This window comes from Ornithorhynchus anatinus, chromosome 1, assembly GCF_004115215.2.
Source record: "Ornithorhynchus anatinus isolate Pmale09 chromosome 1, mOrnAna1.pri.v4, whole genome shotgun sequence".
NCBI lineage: Eukaryota > Metazoa > Chordata > Mammalia > Monotremata > Ornithorhynchidae > Ornithorhynchus > Ornithorhynchus anatinus.
Window position 1 is genome coordinate 144,289,565 of NC_041728.1, and position 20,989 is coordinate 144,310,553.

The 20,989-nt window shown below is 42.5% G+C and overlaps 1 protein-coding gene across 4 annotated transcripts in view; it reads left to right on the plus strand.

The window, feature by feature from the left end:
* The window catches only part of PIK3CA (phosphatidylinositol-4,5-bisphosphate 3-kinase catalytic subunit alpha), a 90,855-nt gene that overhangs the window by 60,328 nt on the left and 9,538 nt on the right, over window positions 1-20,989 (plus strand). For all 4 annotated transcript variants that reach the window (XM_029060127.1, XM_029060117.2, XM_007666408.4 and 1 more), the window contains 8 exons: window positions 6,171-6,295; window positions 9,621-9,702; window positions 10,017-10,181; window positions 11,301-11,404; window positions 12,053-12,224; window positions 15,466-15,572; window positions 16,004-16,125; window positions 16,713-16,791. In XM_029060127.1, coding sequence (XP_028915960.1) covers window positions 6,171-6,295; window positions 9,621-9,702; window positions 10,017-10,181; window positions 11,301-11,404; window positions 12,053-12,224; window positions 15,466-15,572; window positions 16,004-16,125; window positions 16,713-16,791 — 956 coding nt within the window. The remainder of the gene's footprint in view (window positions 1-6,170; window positions 6,296-9,620; window positions 9,703-10,016; window positions 10,182-11,300; window positions 11,405-12,052; window positions 12,225-15,465; window positions 15,573-16,003; window positions 16,126-16,712; window positions 16,792-20,989) is intronic.

A 20,989-nucleotide genomic window follows, 5' to 3' on the forward strand; every position in this document is an offset into this window, starting at 1 on the left:
TCTTTCTCCCCCTGTGGATGTGTAAGCTGTTTATGGGCAGGGAGCATTTCTGCAAATTCTCTTGTATTGTGCTCTCCCAAGCACTTAGTACAGTGCTCGGTACATAATAAGTGCTCAGTAAATATCATTGATTGACTGGTGGTAGATATGAAAATGTGAAAAGGGGACATTTATTTAACCACATCTGCTTCCTCTATTCCTCATATAATTATCTTTCTTCTGCCTTATCAGTGTTAGTCTCTTGGAAACTTGTCAGCAATAAGGGAAATGAGAGGAATGTTTCCAAATTGTCACAAATTGAGATTTTTATTTGTGTGATTATGTAAAGGATGATTCTGGGGTGTCATATTTTGCCTATGTACACAATTTGGGAATCATGAATGCCATTTTATAGATACTGTTGTGCTTTACCAAAAATGGTTATGCAACAGTTCTTTATAATCATTTGTTTAGTTTCTACCCAGTGAATAATTATATATTCAGTTTTTAATATTAGCTTTTTCCTTTGGAGGCTGATAATAGCATTGGAATATTTTAACTGAATTGGTGAGGTTTGATTTTGGACGACTAAATCTTCTTCATCAAGCTTGGCCATTATAAAAGTTATTGGATGCTTTCCTGCAAGCTCTCTGAGAAGTCATTAAACCTCAAAGAAAGAGTAAAAAACCTACTGCCTACGCCACCAATAAACACATACTCTCTTTTCTTTTCTCTGTCTCCCCCCTTTTCTCTAATAGTAGTCCTTTAGTATACACAATTATATTCCCACAGCAGATCCTTTCTCTTGTCTCTTCGATGCACTTAGCCCTACCCCCTAAAATTTAGGTACTCCTTCACCCCCCTTTACCACCCCTCTGCACTTACATATACATCCTTATTCTCCATCGTGACCTCTGTCTGAAACTTATTTTAATAACTTTCTCCCCCGTTAGACTATAAGCTCCTTGAGAGCAGGGACCATGCCTACCAACTGTACTGTACTCTCCCAAAAGCTTAGCACAATGTTCTGCACAGAGTAAACACTCAATTTCATTGATTTCAATTGATTTCATTGATTTCAATTTCATTGATTGATCCTTTTACACAACGTGCTATTTCCCTTTCACTTATCTTGTGCACTTAGAGCAGTGCTTGGCACATAGTAAGCGCTTAACAAATATCATTATTATTATAATTATTATAAAGGTGTTCTTCAGTAATAATAATAATAATGGTATTTGTTAAGCGCTTACTATGTGCCAAGCACTGTTCTAAGCCCTGGGGTAGATGCAAGGTAAGTAGGTTGTCCCACGTAGGGCTCGCGGTCTTAATCCCCATTTTACAGATGAGGTAACTGAGGCACAGAGAAGTGAAGTGACTTGCCCAAAGTCGCACAACTGACATCTAACTCTCTTCCCCTCTTCAAAGCCCTACTGAGAGCTCACCTCCGAGAGGCCTTCCCAGACTGAGCTACCCCTTTTCCCTCTGCTCCCTCTGCTCCCCCTCCACCCTCTACTCCTCCCTCTCCACCCCCCGCACTGTGCTCATTTGTATATATTTTATCGTCCTATTTATTTTGCTAATGAGGTGTACATCCTCTTGATTCTATTGTGATTATGTTGTCTTGTTTTTGTCCATCTGTCTCTCCCGATTAGACTGTGAGCCCATCATTGGGCAGGGATTGTCTCTTTCTGTTGCCGAATTGTACATTCAAAGTGCTCTGTACAGTACTCGTCACATAGTAAGTGCTCAATAAATACTATTGAATGAATGAAGTGGTGGAGCCGGGATTGGAACCCATGACCTCTGACTCTGAAGCCTGGGCTCTTTAACTGACAGTTCAGTTGTAAGAAATTGGAAGTGCTGTCTCAGCCCCATATATGGAGCTAATATGGTGTCAGGGGCAGAGATCTATCGCTGCAGGATAGCATTTTTGTGCTTATTTAAAAAATAAAGACTTGGTCCATGCTTTCTGAAGCCTAGCTAAATGAGTATTAGGGCAGTGACACTGACTTTTCCATATTTTCCAAAGACAGAGGCTCTCATTTTCTCCCCCAGTCATCACTGTAGAATGCTTCCCCTCCCTTTGGACCGCGATGGAGACAGAAATGCCTGCCAGTGTCACTGAGGCAGGGAGGGCCGGGGCAGGCCTGGGCCGAGTGAGGCACTGTTGGGATTCTGCAAAGCTGAGCTCGCGGTACTTCACATGTTCGGTTTCCTGGCACTTGGTCCCGATGTCGAGGGTGGGCTGTGGCAGATCTCAGTTTTTCAAGTAATGATGGTGACAAGGAGACTCACTTGCTAAATATTTACTGACCTATCAATGGCGTCCGCTGAACATTTACCGTGTGCAGAGCACTGTACTAAGCACACGGGAGAGAGTGCACAATATGGAGACGCAGAGTGGCTCAGTGGAAAGAGCCCGGGCTTGGGAGTCGGAGGTCATTCATTCACTCAATCATATTTATTGAGCGCTTACTATGTGCAGAGCACTGTACTAAGCGTTTGGAATAGACAATTGGGCAACAGATAGAGACAATCCCTGCCCAGCGACAGGCTCACAATCTGATAGGAGGAGACAGGTGGCAGAGCAAAACAGAACGAAACTAAAACAGGATAACATTATCAAGATAAATAGAATCAAGGGGATGTACACCTCATTAACGAAATAAATAGGGTAATAAATAATATACAAATGAGCGCAGTGCCAAGGGGAGGGGAAGGAGGGGGGAGCAGAGGAAAAGGGGGCTCAGCTGAGGGGAGGGGAAAGGGGAGGAACAGAGGGTGGAGGGGGAGCAGAGGGAAAAGGGGGATCTTAGGTCATGGGCTCTAATCCCGGCTCTGCCACTTGTCAGCTGTGTGACTTTGTTCAAGTCAGTTAACTTCTCTGGGCCTCACCTCATCTGTAAAAATGGGGATTAAGACCGTGAGCCCCACGTGGGACAACCTGATAACCTTGTATCGCTCCCAGCGCTCAGAACGGTGCTTGGCACACCGTATGCGCTTAACAAATACTATCATTATTATTATGATAGAGTTGGTAGACTGGTACCTCTCTACAAGGAACATGCAGTGTTGAGGGGGAGGCGGACATTAAAATCACTTACAGATCGATATGTTCCTAAGGGCCCCTGGAGTAGAGTGACTGGTTCCCTCATTTGTAAAATGGGGTTTGAGACTGGGAGCCCCACAGGGGAAAGAGGACTGTGTCCAACCCGATTTGCATGTTTCCACCCCAGTGCTTAGTACAGTATCTGGCACATAGTAAGCGCTTCACAAATGACATTACTATTATCAGAGTGTTTAAGGGGTACACACCCAAGGGAATAAGCAATGCAGAAGGGAGGGCTTAGACAGGGAAGCGAGGGCTTGGTCAGATTGTAATTGCCCTTGGCTAGATAAGAAGTGACTTATCTTGACCTTTCTCTAAGTTATTAAATTATTAAATTTAAAATTATTGCTCTACATTATTTACTAGTGCTAAATGAACTAATACAAAAACAGTTCTTGGTACATTACCTTTGATGCTTGGATAAAATAGCTGCACTTACTATTCCTAAAACATCTGTGTGCTCCTCCTTTCCCTCATGGAATAGAAACTAGTCCAATTCAGAATCAGAATGCAAAGGCATCAGTATCTGAAATGAAGAGTACCCCTGTTAAGTTTGATAACATACAGAATTTTGAAAGAAAAATTAAATCCATTGTTTTTGTGGGGACTGTGTAGCACAGATCATCGTGGCCTTATGGACAGAGCATTCATTCATTCAGTTGTATTTTTTGAGCGCTTACTGTGTGCAGAGCACTGTACCGAGCGCTAGGAAAGTTCGGTTCAGCAACAGAGACAATCCCTCCCCAGCAACGGTCTCACAGTCTAGAAGGGGGGAGACAGACAACAAAATGAAACAAGTAAACAGGCATCAATAGCATCAATATAAATAAATAGAATTATAGATATGTACAAATCATTAAGAAAATAGGTAATAAATACGTACATAAATACACAAGTACTGTGGGGCATGGAGGGGGTAGAGCAGAGAAGAGGGAGGGAGAAGGGCGATGGGGAGGGGAGGAGGAACAGAGGAAAAGGGAGAAGCAGCGTGGCTCAGTGACAAGAGCCCCCGCTTGGGAGTCAGAGGTCATGGGTTCTAATCCCAGCTCTGCCACTTGTCAGCTGTGTGACTGTGGGCAAGTCACTTCACTTCTCTGTGCCTCAGTTACCTCATCTGTCAAATGGGGATGAAGACTGAGCCCCACGTGGGACAACCTGATGACCCTGCATCTACCTCAGCACTTAGAACAGTGCTCTGCACATAGTAAGCGCTTAACAAATGCCAACAACAACAAAAGGGGACAGCCTGAGAAGGCTTCCTGGAGGAGGTGAGCTCTCAGTAGGGCTTCAAAAGGGGGAAGTGTGCTAGTTTCATGAGGGAGGGAGGGAGGGAGGGAGGGCATTCCAGTCCCAGATGTGGGCCAGGGGTCGATGGCAGGACAGGCGAGAACAAGCCCCAGTTAGCAGCACCAGAGGAGCGGAGCGTGCGGGCTGGGATGGAGGAGAGAAGGGAGGTGACGTAGGAGGGGGCCAGATGATGATTGAAGCCAATAGTGAGTTTTTGCTTGATACGAAGGTTGATATACATAGGCCTGGGAGTCAGAAGACCTGGATTCTAATCCTGGCCTTGCCACTTGGCGGCTCGGTGATCTCGAGCAAGTCGCTTAAAGTGTTTCTGCTTTGGTTTCCTCATCTGAAAATGGGAATTCAATGTCCTTCTCTCTTCTACATAGACTCTGAACTGTCTGCCTCAGAGTTTAGTACAGTGCATGGCGTTTAGTAAGTGCCTAACAAAAACCAGAGGTATTATCAAATAAACAGGAAGGGTCGCGGGCCCATGCTATTCAGAGAGAGTCCTGTGACTGTTAAAACCCTAGACAGAACTTTAACCATCCCCTTTCCCTATCTTACCACTGTCATGGTCACCGAGAGGAATGTGGAGAAAGGTAATGTAAGGAAGGAGGTGTCGAGCCTTTGTTCGGGTGGCGAAGTTTGGCCCCGGGACAGTTTGAACGCGTTTGCACCCCCAAAGCCTTTAGAATCCACAAAGTAGAATTTCTGTCACCTATAAAAGATGGGAGATTGGAACTCATTCCTTGTTATTACAAGTACATTTTTCTGGGTGTTAATAAATGGTAGATGGAAATAAAGATCAATCAGTGATATTGAGTTCGGTAGACTAGATTGGGGCAACATGAGCAAGCTGGCTCTATAGGAGGGAAGTGTGTGGGCTAAAAATAATAATGATGGTCATTGTTAGGCACACTTTGTGCCAGGCACTGTTCTAAGCTCTGGGGTAATAATAATGATGGAATTTGTTAAGCGCTTATTGTGTGCCAAGCACTGTTCTAAGCACTAGATACAAGGTAGTCGGATTGGACGCAGTTCCTATCCCACACAGGACTCGGTCTTAATCCCCATTTTACAGATGAGGGAACGAGGCACAGAGAAGTTAAGTAACCTGCCCAAGGTCACACAGAGGGGACAAGTGGCAGATACGGGGTTTAGAACACATACCTTCTGACTCCCAGGCCCACGCTCCGTCCATGAGGTTGGCGGTACAGGGTGCAGATGTGGCAGTTGGGAGAAAGTGGGGAAGTTCTAGAGAAGATGTGATTTCAGAAGGGCTTTGAAGATCGGGAGAGCCGTGGTCTGTCAGCTGTGAAGGGGGAAGGAGTTTCAGGCAGAGGGGAGGGCAAGGGCGGTTTGGCGGTGGAAGAGGTGAGAATGAGACACAGCGAATAGGTTAGCTTGAGAGGGACAAAGAGTGCAAGCTGGGTTTTAATGGGAGAAGAGTGAATAAGTAGGAGAGGGAACTAAACGAGTGCTTTAAAGCCAGTACAAGTTTCTTCTCCACACCACACCTCGTTCTGCTCATTCCTTTCCTCCAGACACATTGGAAGAGTCGGTGCTCGAGTCAGCTAAATGCCTAATCTAAGAGTGAAATTCAGAAAACAAAGATTTGGGGTTAAGTAGGGATTTACTCTACTGGTATTAAAAAGGAGACCTTTCTAATGGGGAAAATAATATTCTCCAGCTTTGGCGTAAAAATATTTCAAGATTGTTTTGGTTTATTGAATATAAACAAATCCAGAAATAAGTATTTCAAGGGACTGTGAAATGATGGTTTGTTTTGCAGAGTAACAGGATAGCTAGAGACAATGAGTTACGGGAAAATGACAAAGAGCAGCTCCGGGCAATTTGTACAAGAGACCCACTTTCTGAAATCACTGAGCAAGAAAAGGACTTCCTTTGGAGTCACAGGTAAGCATTAATTGACAAGCTCTTTTCTAGGATCTAAAGCCTTAAAATACGTATGGATCGAGTAGTGATATATTTTACTGACAACTCTTCAGCCTTAATTTCACTAACACCTAAAAATTACAGACTAGAAGAAATCACTGCTGGGTTTCATTTTCATAGTTATCTTTCCAGAAGGTCACTTTTGGTGATTTGGATAAATTTGTCTAGCATTACGGTACTCTTCAGCAGCTGCGCTTCGCTTTTTTGCTCTACTCCTTGCCTGCTTTTGATAATCTCTTTGAGGTAAAATCAAGATGGTCAAGTTTTGCTACTTGTTGGAAGTTCTGGAAAAGATTTAAGGGAGATAAATTCTGAAACAATTAGCTGGAATGTGATCTGTTAACCAAATGTGAATTTCGTGTACCTGTGTTCTTAGTATCCCCTATTAGTAGGGATAATTTAACTTAAGCAATATGATTAGTGGATAAGACTAATGAGCCATCCAACCCATTACTCTGCCTCCAAGAGTGGCAAAAGGATACTTGGTAAAGCCTGTCTTAACCTTCTATTCTAAATTTTAGACATGTCCTCAATTTTCTCTCCTCTCTCTCTCTCTCCCTCTGTTTCTCTCTCCTCCCCCCCTTTTCTCTTTCTGAAACCTATTATGGACCATTAATCCATCCAAACCCTTCTTGACAATGCTAATATTTGGGACCTGTCCACCTTACTATGTAATAATAATAATAATAATGATGGTATTTTTTAAGTGCTTACTAAGTGCCAAGCAGCTTATCCTATGCTGTGAATGTGTTTCCTTTTATTAATTTTAAAACAGTAAATTAATGGTATTTATTGAGTACTTACTGTGTCCTCCCTTCCCCATTCCCCCTACTCCCTCCCTCTGCTCTACCCCCTTCCCCTCCCCACAGCACTTATGCATATTTGCATATATTACATTTATTACTCTATTTTATTACTGATGTGTAGGCATCTATGATTCTATTTAACTTGATGGTACTGATGCCTGACTACTTGTTTTGGGTTTTTTTGTTTTTGTCTCTCTCCCTGTTTTAGACTGTGAGCCCCTTGTTGGGCAGGAATCGTCTCTGTTGCCGAATTGTACACTCCAAGCGCTTAGTACAGTGCTGTGCATTCATTCATTCAATCGCATTTATTGAGCGCTTACTATGTGCAGAACACTGTACTAACAGCTTGGGATAATACAATACAGTACAGCAGAGTCAGTAGACATGTTCCCTGTCCACAAGGAGTTTACAGTCTATTACCTAACTTGTTGCATTCAAACTGCAATGGTGTTCCCTTACTTTGCTGTGGGATTTGATGAGCAATAATTCTACGTTAGCCCTGCCCAAACCCATCATGTTTTTGTAAACTTAATTATGTTTCCTCCCAGCCTTCATCTTTCTAGAGTGAAGAATTCTAATTTTTTCTATATTTCCTTGTGTGGGAGCTTTTCTGCCCCTCCTTTACCCTGCCCAGTCATCTTTGTTGTCTTTCTATCTTTTCCACATAAATTTTTCTTAAAATATGGCAATGTTAAATTTCAGGTTTGGGCTAACGTGATTTTATATGGTGGCAAAACTCTGCCTTGTGTTTTTGGTCCCCAGGCAGATAAGGTCCTGCTTTTGATTGACTTTTTTAACTGCTGCTGCATATTAGACTGATGGTTATTTTTAAAATAGTCACCAGTAAGACCATTCATTCAATAGTATTTATTGAGAACTTACTATGTGCAGAGCACTGTACGAAGAACTTGGAATGTACAGTTCGGCAACAGATAGAGACAATCCCTGCCCAATGACGGGCTCACAGTCTAATGATCTTTCTTTTGGGTCATGAATGATAACCCATCATCGTGTAGTTGTAATTTGCTTTTTTTGTTTTTGGTTTTTTTTTAATGGTATTAATTAAGTCAGAACTTTCCCATGCTGGGCAGCAGCAGCATGGAAGAGAGTCGAGGGCGGAGACTCGAGTTTACTGCTTGTAAGGCGGCAGCAGTAAACCACTTCCATATTTTTGCCAAAAAGCTCTATGGATTCACTCCCAGAACAATTGCAGATGGAGGTGGAGCGTTCTGGGAGAGTTGTGTCCATGGTGTCGCTATGGGTCGGAAACGACTCGGTAGCCTAAGACGAGATTAGTTAAAACACTTACTAAGTGCCTGGCACTGTTCTAAGTGCTGGGGTAGATACAAACTGAACGGGTTGAACACAGTTCCTGTCCCACATGAGACATTCACTCTTAATCCCCATTTAACAGATCAGGTAACTGATCATATTTCCTTAGGCACAGTGTTACCTTTCCCATTCACAATGTAGCTCCTCAGCTATTTTTCAGTCCACTCTTCCTGCTGTGCATTCCCTGCTTGGGTGGTAAAATGTTACCATCTCACTTTTTCAGAAGTGCTTAGTGTCAGCTGCATGCTCGGAGATTTCACTATATATCCGTCCTCCTTTCAGATCTTCTGTGAAGGTGTTAAACAAAATTGCTCCTCACTCAGTTCCCCGGAGGGCCCCACTATTTACATTTCTCCACTCCGAAAAATGACAGTTTACTCCTCCCTACATTTCTTGGCACTCCACAGCTAACTGAATCACTCCTGGAACACATCTTGTATACAGCAGTTTTCCAGTATAGTGGTCATTGGTTACGCTAGGTTATGCCCCAATACCAGGAATTTTTCCACTTTCCCTTCGAGTTTTTTCGGAACTCCTATCCTGGTGATTTATGCCCACTGAAGCAATGTGTTGTCACAATTTGATCAAATACCTCAGGCTTGTCTGATACAAAAAAATTATTGGCATATGGAGGTCTCTGTAACATTTTCCTTGGTAAAACCTGAAGTAAGGAATTAAGCCTCCTGGTTATATTTTTCGAGTTCCTCCTTTACTTCAAATGGCCCAATGTGGTCTGGGGCAAAACTTTTACCATGGGATCTGAAATGGTGATTTGTTGGGTTTTTTTTAATGGACTCAGGATTTTAATCAAGGAAATGTGTTTGGTGTGAAGGTGATGAGCTTATGATTTTATACATAATGAGCCTGCAGTTTCTTATAGAGAAGATAAATTTTGAATGAAAGGAGGGAAGCAATTTAGGATTTGGAAGTGAGAAGTGGTTTCAATGTTTAAGGGCATGCTTTTGTAATATGCACATAAATAATATTGATATTTTGGTATTTTATATTAGTGTTTGTTGTATTTCATGCTAACTCAAAATATTTTCTGCATAATAATCTTCCCATAGAATCTCTGACAGAATTTTAGAGCTAACTCCTTTGAATAACATGCAATAAATTCAAAGTCTATATTTGTTTTTTTCACACAGACATTATTGTGTGACTACCCCAGAAATCCTACCAAAACTGCTTTTGTCTGTTAAATGGAACTCTAGAGACGAAGTAGCCCAGGTAACCAACCACATGATCAAAAAATACTTAATGCAGAATCAAATGCGATTGTCCCAGGTTATTTGGTAATCTCTTTTCTGGAACAGGTTCCATATGTAAAATGTAGTTGATTTTAAAACTGGGTTTGCTGTTCGGAGTTAACTGTTGGGGATGAAAATATCTTTCTTTTTGAAAACTGATAAAATTTAGAACTTTCAAGTTTAACCACTTATGTATAACATGAGCTGCCGTCTAAATGATTTTTCAATGTAGAACCAGATAGAGATGTCCTTGCTCTCTAAGCTATTTAAATACTCATTTCTGTCTTCACCTAGATGTACTGCTTGGTAAAAGATTGGCCACCAATCAAACCCGAACAGGCAATGGAGCTTTTGGACTGTAACTATCCTGACCCGAGGGTCCGAGCCTTTGCAGTTCGTTGCCTAGAAAAGTATCTGACTGATGACAAACTCTCTCAGTACCTCATTCAATTAGTCCAGGTATGCTAATGTCTTTTGTTGACTGGAGAATTCACCCCCACTCCCCTCAAAAAAAATTTTTTTTTTAAATTATGCTTTCTTAAACTCCGTACCAAAATGTATCTGGACAAGATACTGAAACTCCTCAGTAACTGAGAGGCTCAGGGAAACAAATGAGCTCTGTTCCTAACTCATATATAAAGCAGGCATAATGAAGATGATGATGATAGTTAAAAACTGGGGTGTTTAAGTACATACTATTTGCTAAGCACTGTATGAAGCCCTGGAGTAGATATAATGTATTCTGATCCGACACAGTTCCGGGCCCATGTAGATCTTACCGTCTAAGAGGGGAGGGAGAACACGTCTGGTTTTCTGCTGCCCAAATGGGAGTCCAGATTGATCGCTAATGCATGTCAACACTGTGGTGCCTCCTAAAGCGTCTCTTTGTAGTGGACTAGCAATTTATTGAGCACCCAATTAATGAGTGTGCTGTACTAGGCGCTTGTGAAGTACGGCACAGCGAAGTGACACATTCCCTGTCCACAAATAGCTTACACTACAATAGAGGAGACAAAGAGAAAAATATGTACATCAGAGTGGTCAAAATAAATAAACTGAGCTGATGTGTCTACCCAAGTGCTAGCACTAGAGTGATCAAGTGATCAAAACTTTGACAGAGACTCAAGTTTTACTGTGTGGAAGGAAACAGTGGTAAACCACTTCCGTATCTCTACTCAGGAAACTCTATGGATACACATATCAGAACGATTTTATGACAGAAGACGGGACGTTCTGAAGAGGGTGTGTCCATGCAGTCGCCATGGGTCGGAAACGACATGACGGCATTTGAAGGAGATCTTCCCGAGTTCTAGGGCTAAAGTTGGTAAAAGGGATAAGGCGGCTCAGGGTGCTGGGAAGTGAATCAGGGAAAGCCTCTTGGAGGAGGAGCAGTCTTAAGAGGGATTTGAATTTGGGGAGAGTTGTGGTCAGGCCAGTGTGGGGAGGGACGAAGTTCCAAGTTGAGGGAACAGGCTAAGAAGGTGGATGAGACAACTGTTTCCATTCCTAAAGCATTTCTTTACGTAGTCAACAATGTGGAAAACTTGCTCTGACATGGTGGCGTTTGTTTATTACTAGGTTTTGAAATATGAGCAATATTTGGATAACTTGCTTGTGAGATTTTTACTTAAGAAGGCACTGACCAATCAAAGGATAGGACATTTTTTCTTTTGGCACTTAAAGTAAGTTGTACTTCTATTTCAAACTTATTTTGCACTTGGTTGCAAGTACTTTTCTTGTATGACCATTGTCAGTTGTGTTTTATTCAGCTTCACTTTTATTGTCCATTAGCAGTTTTACACTGTTAACAAAGAATTTTGCTTTGTCTATTTCACCGAAGAACTACTTTCTGCTAAGTAAAAGCACAAACGCCAAGATTTGAAGTTGAGATCAGGTTTTGAGTGCACTTAGAGATATGTATATGGACCCCAAGTCATTCCTGAAAGACTATGTATTTTTTATTTAGAAAAATGCCACCTGATGCTTGATTGCAGACAACACAAAGCTTTCATAAATGTGAATTGTCGTCTTTGATTATTAAGCACTCATATAAGCATTCACAAGAGGTTAAATACCAACTTCTATGGTATTTAGTAAATGCTTGTTATGGGCTGTAAGCACTCATATAAGCATTCACAGGAGGTTAAATACCAACTTCTATGGTATTTAGTAAATGCTTGTTATGGGCTAAGTCCTGTGCTAGGCCCTGAGGTAGTTGTAAATGTAATCAGAGCAGACACAAACCCGATTCCACATAGAGCTCATCTGAGAGCATATAAAAAAAATTACCACACGTGTTTTAACGTGCTACCATTATACTGTTCTTTTAGGTCTGAAATGCATAATAAAACGGTCAGCCAGAGATTTGGTTTGCTTTTGGAGTCCTATTGCCGTGCATGTGGAATGTATCTAAAACACCTGAACAGGCAGGTGGAGGCTATGGAGAAATTGATTAACCTTACGGATATTCTCAAACAGGAGAAGAAGGATGAAACTCAAAAGGTACGTTTACAATCTTCCTGAAATTAGTTAGCACATGATTTAGGCATTTATTCTTGACAGCAAACCTGAGCTAGATGGGTATTGGTATCTGTCTGTTTGAGAGGGGAAAGCGAGGACTGTCTAGATCATTGAGCCCACAGAGCAATTCTGTGGCAGAACCAACATTTAGACTTTTGGTCGCTTAGTTGTTAGCTTGAGATATATATCCAAAATGGACTTTTCTTTGAGTCGTTCACTGTCTCTTCTCACATCCTACTCTCCCTCTCTGAAAAAGCTTTCTGGGGGAATATTCAAATGATTTTAACTCTAAGCGACATATTTTCATGCAATACATTTTAACAAAGATCTCAGATGCCCATTCAGCAGGATGCCCATTCAGCAGGGAGCAACAGCATTTATGGAGCACCTCATTACTTGACTCCTGTGAGATGAGTTAAAGGGGGAAAATCTCGAGCCCAGTTTTATTAGTGAATAACTAAAGACTAGATGAAAGAAATTAACCAACAGTGATATAATGAAAGAGACACTCTAGGATTTCTGACTTGTGTACTGGCCCCCGGTTGCATGTTAGTTCTTCTACCCTTTCATCGTTGAAATGAGTAAAGAATTTAGAATAAAATGAAGACAGTAGTAGCTTTGAAAAATATTCCTTTGTATTCACTTATATTTCCAAAATTTCCATTGCTGTTATTGGTTCAAAGATGGAAGCTCTTCAGGTGAAAGCTGTTATAAAAAAAAATAAGGTGCTATTGAGTTTTGTCCTAGCTGGGCTTTTCTAAGCTAATTGCATTTTATTGAGAAGCAGTTGCAATATTTAGTTCAACAATAGTGGGATTTGATGAGTGATAGAAGCACAAGACACAAATTTCTCAACGTCTAGTGGCAGAGTAGATACAGAAATATCGACTACGCATATGTACGCAAGAGCTGAAGATGGGCGTAAATAAATGCAATAACGTAAGAGGGAGCTGGAAGTTTAATAAGAGTCAAAATGGTGACAGTCGGGGAAAGTTATTGGAGGATCTAAGGTGCTAGGAAGATGTTGAATCAGGAGGACTGGACCCTGATATAAATGTTGGGGGAAGCAAAGGGAGTTCCGGGCCCTGGAGACGTGAGCAAAGGATCAGAGTTGGATGAGACTAGAATGAACTACACCCAAGAAGCGGATAGCCGGAAGGAGCAGAGCGTGTGAGCCGGGGAGGGACGGGTGAGGAGAGCCAGTAAAGAAGCTGGAGGAAGTCTTAAAGACAGTGGTTAGGAATCTTTCTTTGATGCAGAGGGTGATGGGCAACTCTTACAAGATTTTGTGATTGATTGGGCAGCACCAGACGTCTCCAAGTGTCAATTTCTATCAGATATTTATAAGTGGAACTAAGCATTGTTAACATACTGTGGTACTAACTGTATATGTAATAATTACTAAATGAAATGTGTGTCACAGTGTGAACAGCTTTATCTTTGACATTAATGTTGGATCTGCTGTTCAGACAAACCCACATGCCCCCATCATGAAAAAAAACCTCTCTCAACACTGCTGCACCTTTCAGCCATTGCCCCAGCTTTTTCCTATCCTTCCTGACCAAACTCCTCAAACAGCTTTACACCTGTTGCCTCCCCTTCCTCTCCTCCCAAGCCCTCCCTGGCCCTTCACAAGTTATCTTCCATCTCTGTCCCGATGACCGATGACTTTCTTTTCACTAAATAGAATGCCCTGTATTCCATCCCAATCCTCCTTGACCTCTTGGCTGCCTTTGACGCTGTGGATTATCCCTTTCTGGCAGAAACCTTGGTTTCTCTGCCACCGTCCTCTGGTTTTCCCCTCCTTACTCTTTTCCTGGCTCTTCTGTGTCTGTGCCTTATATGTGAACTTTGGGTATCCCTCAAGGCTCACTTCTTGATCCCTTTGTATTCTCAATTGCATTCACTCCCCATGAAAAACCTCATCCCCTCTTTGATTTCAAGGCCCAGATCTACCTCACTGGCCTCATCCTAGGCCATGGAAGCAGCATGGCCTAGTGGGTACAGCACGAGCCTGGGAGCCTGAAGACCTGGGTTCTAATTTTGGCTCTGCCACTGGCCTGCTCTGTGACCTGGGGCAAATCACTTAACTTTTCTGTGCCTAAGATTCCTCAATTACATTGTGGGGATTCAATACCTGTTCTCCTTCCTACTTTGACTGTGAGTCCCATGTGAGGCAGGGTTTGTCTTTGGCCTGATTTTCTACCCCACCACTTAGAACAGTGCTCGATGCCTAGAAAGCATTCACCAAATACCATAAAAAACCCTATCGACTCTTGACTTCGGGACATCTGGATGTCTGACTGGATGTCCTGCCAGGACCTCAAGCTTAACATGTCCAAAACTGAATTCCTCAACTTGCCTCTAGACTGTAACCTTCTTGAGACCAGGGCTTGTGTCTACCAACTCTATTGTATTGTACTCTCCCAAGCGCTTAGAACAGTACTGCGCATATAGTGAGTTCTCAGTTGATTGATACCCTCCTTTATCCTCGTCCTCTTCCTAATTTTTCCATCCCTGTTGATAACACCACCACTATCCTCCCTGGCTCTCAAGCCTGCTGTCGTAGCACTTTCTCTGGGAAGAAGCCTTCCTGGACTAAGCCTCCATTGCCATACTTATTTTCCCTTCCACAACACCTATGCTCTTGGATCTGTACCCTTTAAACACCTGGGGCTCACAGTCTTAATCCCCCTTTTACAGATGAGGTAACTGAGGCACAGAGGAAATGAAGTGACTTGCCCAAGGTCACGCAGCAGACAAGTGGCAGAGCCGGTTTTAGAACCCAGTCCTTCCGATGCCCAGGCCCATGCTCTATCCACTAGACCATGCTGCTGCTTCCAGGAAGCCTCCATGATGAACCCCTTATAGCCCGGCCCTTCCCTTCCCCCCACCACCCCCACTGCCATTTTACCATTTCCACCTCACCAAGCCATTTGGGTACTCATTCCTCTCCCTTCCCGTAGCAGTTATGTGCATGCTTTTAAGTTCTATTGCTTTCCCCCCCTTGTAATTTATTTTATTGTCTGTACACCACCCCCCTCGATTATAAGAGCACTGAGAGAAGGGACCATGTCTACCAATTCTATCATGCTCTCCCATGCACTTAATACAGTGATCATTGAGTAAGCCCTCAGTAAATACTATTCAGCAGTCATCTATAAATAAAAGGTCCCCTTTTCTCACATCTTTTTTTTTTTATTCAAATATAACTGTTCACCAGGTGCAGATGAAGTTCCTAGTCGAACAGATGAGACGGCCCGATTTCATGGATGCTTTACAGGGCTTTATCTCTCCTCTTAACCCTGCCCATCAGTTGGGAAATCTCAGGTAGGTTTACTGAACTGGGCCTCCTGTCCAGTTAAGCATTCGTCTGAAATGTTTGCAGTTGGTGGAATACTTTGAATTTTTTTCTAACCAGACAGAAGCCCTTGAAAGGAGTAGATTCATGCAGGCCCAGACTTGAGTACCCTGTGAGGTTTCCAGCCTTTTTTGGGGTCAGGATTTATGCTGTCATAAAATAGCACTCACTTTCTAAATCACTGCCATTTCGATCCCTAAAATAACATATTTCTTGAGAATTTCAGAGGAAAGTTTGAAAATGCAGATGGCTGAAGTCTTGCTGTCTTCCTTTACCATATGCCTTAGAAAAGAATCCTGTCAACAAGGGGCAGAAATTAGTAAAGATGGTTGATGTGCAAACTGCCTCTCTCTAGGAGGTCAGTTCACTTTCCTGGTGATTATCTTTTCTTATTTTAAAGGCTCGAGGAATGTCGGATTATGTCGTCTGCAAAACGGCCACTGTGGTTAAATTGGGAGAACCCAGACATCATGTCAGAGTTGTTGTTTCAGAATAACGAGATCATCTTTAAAAATGGGGATGGTAAGGAAAAATATGAAGTGGTTTATAAACAATACCAAGAACAAACACTCTCTCAAAAACTGTTTTCAGAATGACACCAATGAACACACAAAAATGTGAACGAGTCCTTAACCCTCATAAAAAAAAAACTAAGACAGGAACATGTATTTCTGACAGGCATAACTTTGTATTGCCTGCAACTTTTGGATCCGTTTTGGTTTTCTCTGACAGTTTAATTCCGTTCAGTTTTGACAGCGATAGAAATTTTCATGGGATTTATTTATGAAAACACGTTCACACTGTGTCCCACTGGATTGTCTCGTATCTACCCCAGCGCTTAGCTCGGTACCTGGCATATAGCGCTTAATAAATACTAATTAAAAGAAAAATTTTCACATGTTGCTCATCAGGGAAGTATATCAAAACATTTTTTATTTTACACATTCTGAATTGTAGACCAATTATCCTAGGTCACGTTAATGACATGGCTATTATATTCTTGAAACGGTAAATTGTGTTTTAAAAAGATTTTCCAGGGAAAATGATGTTTTATTTATTGAATTTTGTTTAGATGACGTGGAATAATTAGTTTGATTTATGTGTTTCAGATTTACGTCAGGATATGTTAACACTTCAGATTATTCGAATTATGGAAAACATCTGGCAAAACCAGGGTCTTGACCTCCGGTAAGCAGCTATAAAAAGACTAAACAATAACGTGGCCAAGCCAGAACAGGCTTCACAGGAAATACTAAATACTGTAAATGCATCTGGGAAACTAACCTGCCAGACCAAAGTAATACTTGATTTTCAAAGATTATGTTGTGCTGGGCAATGGTTACTTAAGCCCAGCAGTATTATTTCATATGCAGGGCCTGTCTCTCTAAGATTTTCCAGGTAACCCCAGCCTAGAGGCATGAGTGGGTGGGTGGTGGAGGAGAACTCAGAGAGTACAAGCTTTTCTTTTTTCCATGCAAATTCCTTATAGTTTCTGGAATGATCTGTAACCTGTAAGGGCACAAAAAGGTTCATTTTCTCCCGACATCTCCGTAGCCATTCATGTGGCCTGGCACAGTTTCCACGGGACATCCGTCAGCCAGCCATGATTCGCGTGTTGCCATTTTACTCTCTTTGAGCAAGTCATTCATTCAATAGTATTTATTGAGCGCTTACTATGTGCAGAGCACTGTAGTAAGCGCTTGGAATGAACAAGTCGGCAACAGATAGAGACAGTCCCTGCCGTTTGATGGGCTTACAGTCTAATTGGGGGAGACAGACGGACAAGAACAATGGCAATAAATAGAGTCAAGGGGAAGAACATCTCGTAAAAACAATGGCAACTAAATAGAATCAAGGCTATGTACATTTCATTAACAAAATAAATAGGGTAGAGAGCATAAATAGGGTAGAGAGAGTAGAGAGCAATAAATTGGGAGAGAGCAGTACAACAGAGTTAATAGTCACGCTCCCCACCAAAAGATGATTCCTCATTCTAACCATTCCCTGATTAAGCCCTCTTTTCCTGAGCTCGCTCTCCCTTCTGTGACGTCTGTGTCCTTGGATCTGTGATCTTTGGACATTTGATACCAGCCCCAACCCCATAGCACTTATATCCGTATCTTTAAATTATATATTATAAATTATTTATAATAATGTCTGCCTCCCCCTTTAGATTGTAAGCTCATTATGGGCTAAGAACGTGTCTGCTAATTCTGTTGTACTGTACTCTTTTAAGGGTATTTCTTATAATGTATTTAAGTGCTTACTGTGTGCCAGGCATTGTACTAAGCGCTGGGGTAGATACATGTTAAGCACTTACTATGTGCCAGCCCCTGGAGTAGGTAGAAACAAATCAGTTTGGGCCCTGTCCATGTCCCACGTGGGGCTCACAGCTTTAATCCTCATTTTACAGATGAGGTAACTGAGGCACAGAGAAGTTAAGTGGCTTGCCCAAGATCAGACAGCAGTCTAGTGGCGGATCCAGGATTAGAACCCAAGTTCTGACTCCCAGGCCCGTGCTCTGTCCACTAGGCCGCATCTTCCAAGCTTTTAGTTGAATTCTGTGCACACACATAGTAAGCGCTCAGTACATACATTGATTCTAGCCGCCCCACCATAGCTCCTCAACAAACCCTCAGTGACAGAACTCAGACTCCTGCCATTTTTCCCCTTATCTTCAGTTACTCGGCCCAGACCCTAGGGTGAGAATACATCTCACGTCCAGCATCTAATTTCGTCTAGCTGAGCCTACCCCCGTCCCAGTGTCCTGCCTCCGCAGCGCTCTCAACCGCACCCCAACTCCTAACCGCAGAAGGAATGAGTGACTCGGCATCGCTGCCTTCAGTGCTGTTGCCTAGTGGAGAAAGCACAGGCAGTTAGCGGACCTGGGTTCTAATCCCGGCTCTGCCACTTGCTTGCTCTGTAACCTTGAACAAATAACTTCATTTCTCTGGGCCTCAGTTCCCTCAACTCTAAATTGATTGATTACGGTATTTGTTAAGCGCTTACTCTGTCAAACAGTGCTCTGAGCCCTGGGGAAGGTACAAGTTATTTAGGTTGGACTTGGGACTCAATACCTGTTCTCCTTCCTACGTAGACTGTGAGCCCCGTATGAGGCAGGGACTGTGTCTGATCTAAAAAACAGGTGCCTACCCCAGTGCTTAGGACAGCGCTTGACAGATAATAGGCACGTAACAAATACCGTTTAAAAAAAGGCCATTCCAGTTTGGGACTGGGTTTTGGACAACTTGGAGAATTTTGAGTTCCCCAATCTCCAGGTTTCTGCCTAATTTTTACGGGTAGCAATGTCCGGAAAAATCTGGGATCTTCCTGGAGACTGTGAGATGCTCAAGAGGCAGGAAAAAGGTGCAGGTGATATTAGGAAATGAAGTTTGAGTGTCAGACTGTTGGCAATATCCGTTAGGCCTGTGCCTGATATCCAGGAACCAGGAGTGGCTCAGCAGGTGCTGCTCCAAATGTCAGGGAAATAGCCACTTATGAACACATCTTTGGAATTCAAGCACTTCTATTTTAAAGTACAAGTGACAGCTTTAAACTTACAATTGCATAGTGTTTTTTTAGAAGCCTATAAAAAAACTCATTTGAAAAATTGAAATATCTAAACATCAGGGTGAACAAACTTGGAAAAACCCTTCAATTAAGTAAACAAGCAAATAAAAATCTCATTTGTCACCCTGCCTGGAATTCATTGTCTGGATTAGTTTTCTAAATCATCAGTACACATCTTCCCCATTCCTCTCCACATGGAGCAGAAACTCCTGATCTAGTTCTTATCCACTCTGTTCTCCCCCCTCTACTCCAGCACACCCCCTCATTCCTCTCAAGCTGACCTATTCACTGTACTTCACTCTCCCCTCTCCTACCAGTCAGTCGTATTCATTCATTCATTCAGTCCATTGTATTTATTGAGCATTGTATTTATTGGTCTGCACTGTACTGAAAGCTTGGAAAGTACAATTCAGCAATAAAGAGAGACAATCCCTGCCCACACCGGGCTTACACTGAAAGCTTATTCTCTGGAGAGCACTGTAGCAAACACTTGGGTATATACAGTAGAAATAGGTGTTTTCAGGCACCACCACTGACTTCTTGCTCCAACCCTTGCCTAGAACTCCCTCTCCCTTTAAATACACCTAACCATAGTTCTTTCAGTCTTTATTTATTCATATTGCCTCTGTCTCCCCCTCTAGATTGGAAGCTTGTTAGGGGCAGGGAACGTATCTGCTAATTCTGTTGTGTCGTACTCTCCCAGGCGCTTGGTACAGTGTTCTGCATATAGTGAGTGCTCAATAAATACGATTGATTTATTCAAAGTCCTTCTGAAATCTCATCTCTAGTAGTCCAAAATGATTTCTAATCTTTTCAAACTGTCACTTCAGTAATCCGTCACCAGCCGTACACTTGTGTACTCAACAACCACCCACAGTAGCACTTATGCACCCAGTTTACACACCACACTAGGTGGGAACTGAATAAATGCTATTGTTACTAGCTATTATACGTCAGCACTAATTCATTTCAATATTTCTTTAAGCAATCTGGGGGAAGAGCTTCCCCTTTTCCTATGGATTAGCATAAATAGCTCTATTTCAGCAAGAGCATTCAAAAGGACTAAGGGAAATGCAGGATGATGGCAAAAGGAAGATTAAAGTGGGGATTTCAAACAACACACACAAAGAGTGATTGCCTGATCAATCAATTAGTGATATTTATTGAACGCTTAGCCTGGGCAGAGCACCTGAGAGAGTACAGTAGAGTCAGTAGACATGGTTCCTGGCCTCGGAGTGTACGGTCTAGCAGGGGAGACAGATGGGAGAAGCAGCGTGGCTTAATGGCAAGAGCCTGGGCTTGGGAGTCAGGGGTCATAGGTTCTAATCCCAGCTCCACCACTTGTCAGCTATGTGACTTTGGGCAAGTCACTTCACTTTTCTGTGCCTCAGTTTCTTCATCTGTAAAATGGGGATTTAAGACTGTGAGCCCCAAGTGGGGCAACTTGATTACCTTGTATCCACTCCAGTGCTTAGAGCAGTGCTTGGCACATAGTAAGTGCTGTACAAATACCATCATTATTATCATTGTAAGAGTATGTGTGCCAAATTATAATGGCGGCCCCAAGTGCCTGGGTATTGTGGAAATCCTGAAGTTGCAGGTTTTTTATGGAGGGAGGGGATTGGGATAGGGAGAGGAGAGATTAATCAGTCAAGCACTGTCCTGAGCATTTGGGAGACTACAGTGCAACAGAGTTGATAGACATATTCCCTGCCAACAAGGAGCTTGCAGTCTAGAGATTAATCAGAGAAGCTTCTCACCAGGTACGTGGGGCCAGGCCCGCCTACTACATGGCCACCGTTCCTCTAGGGCTTAA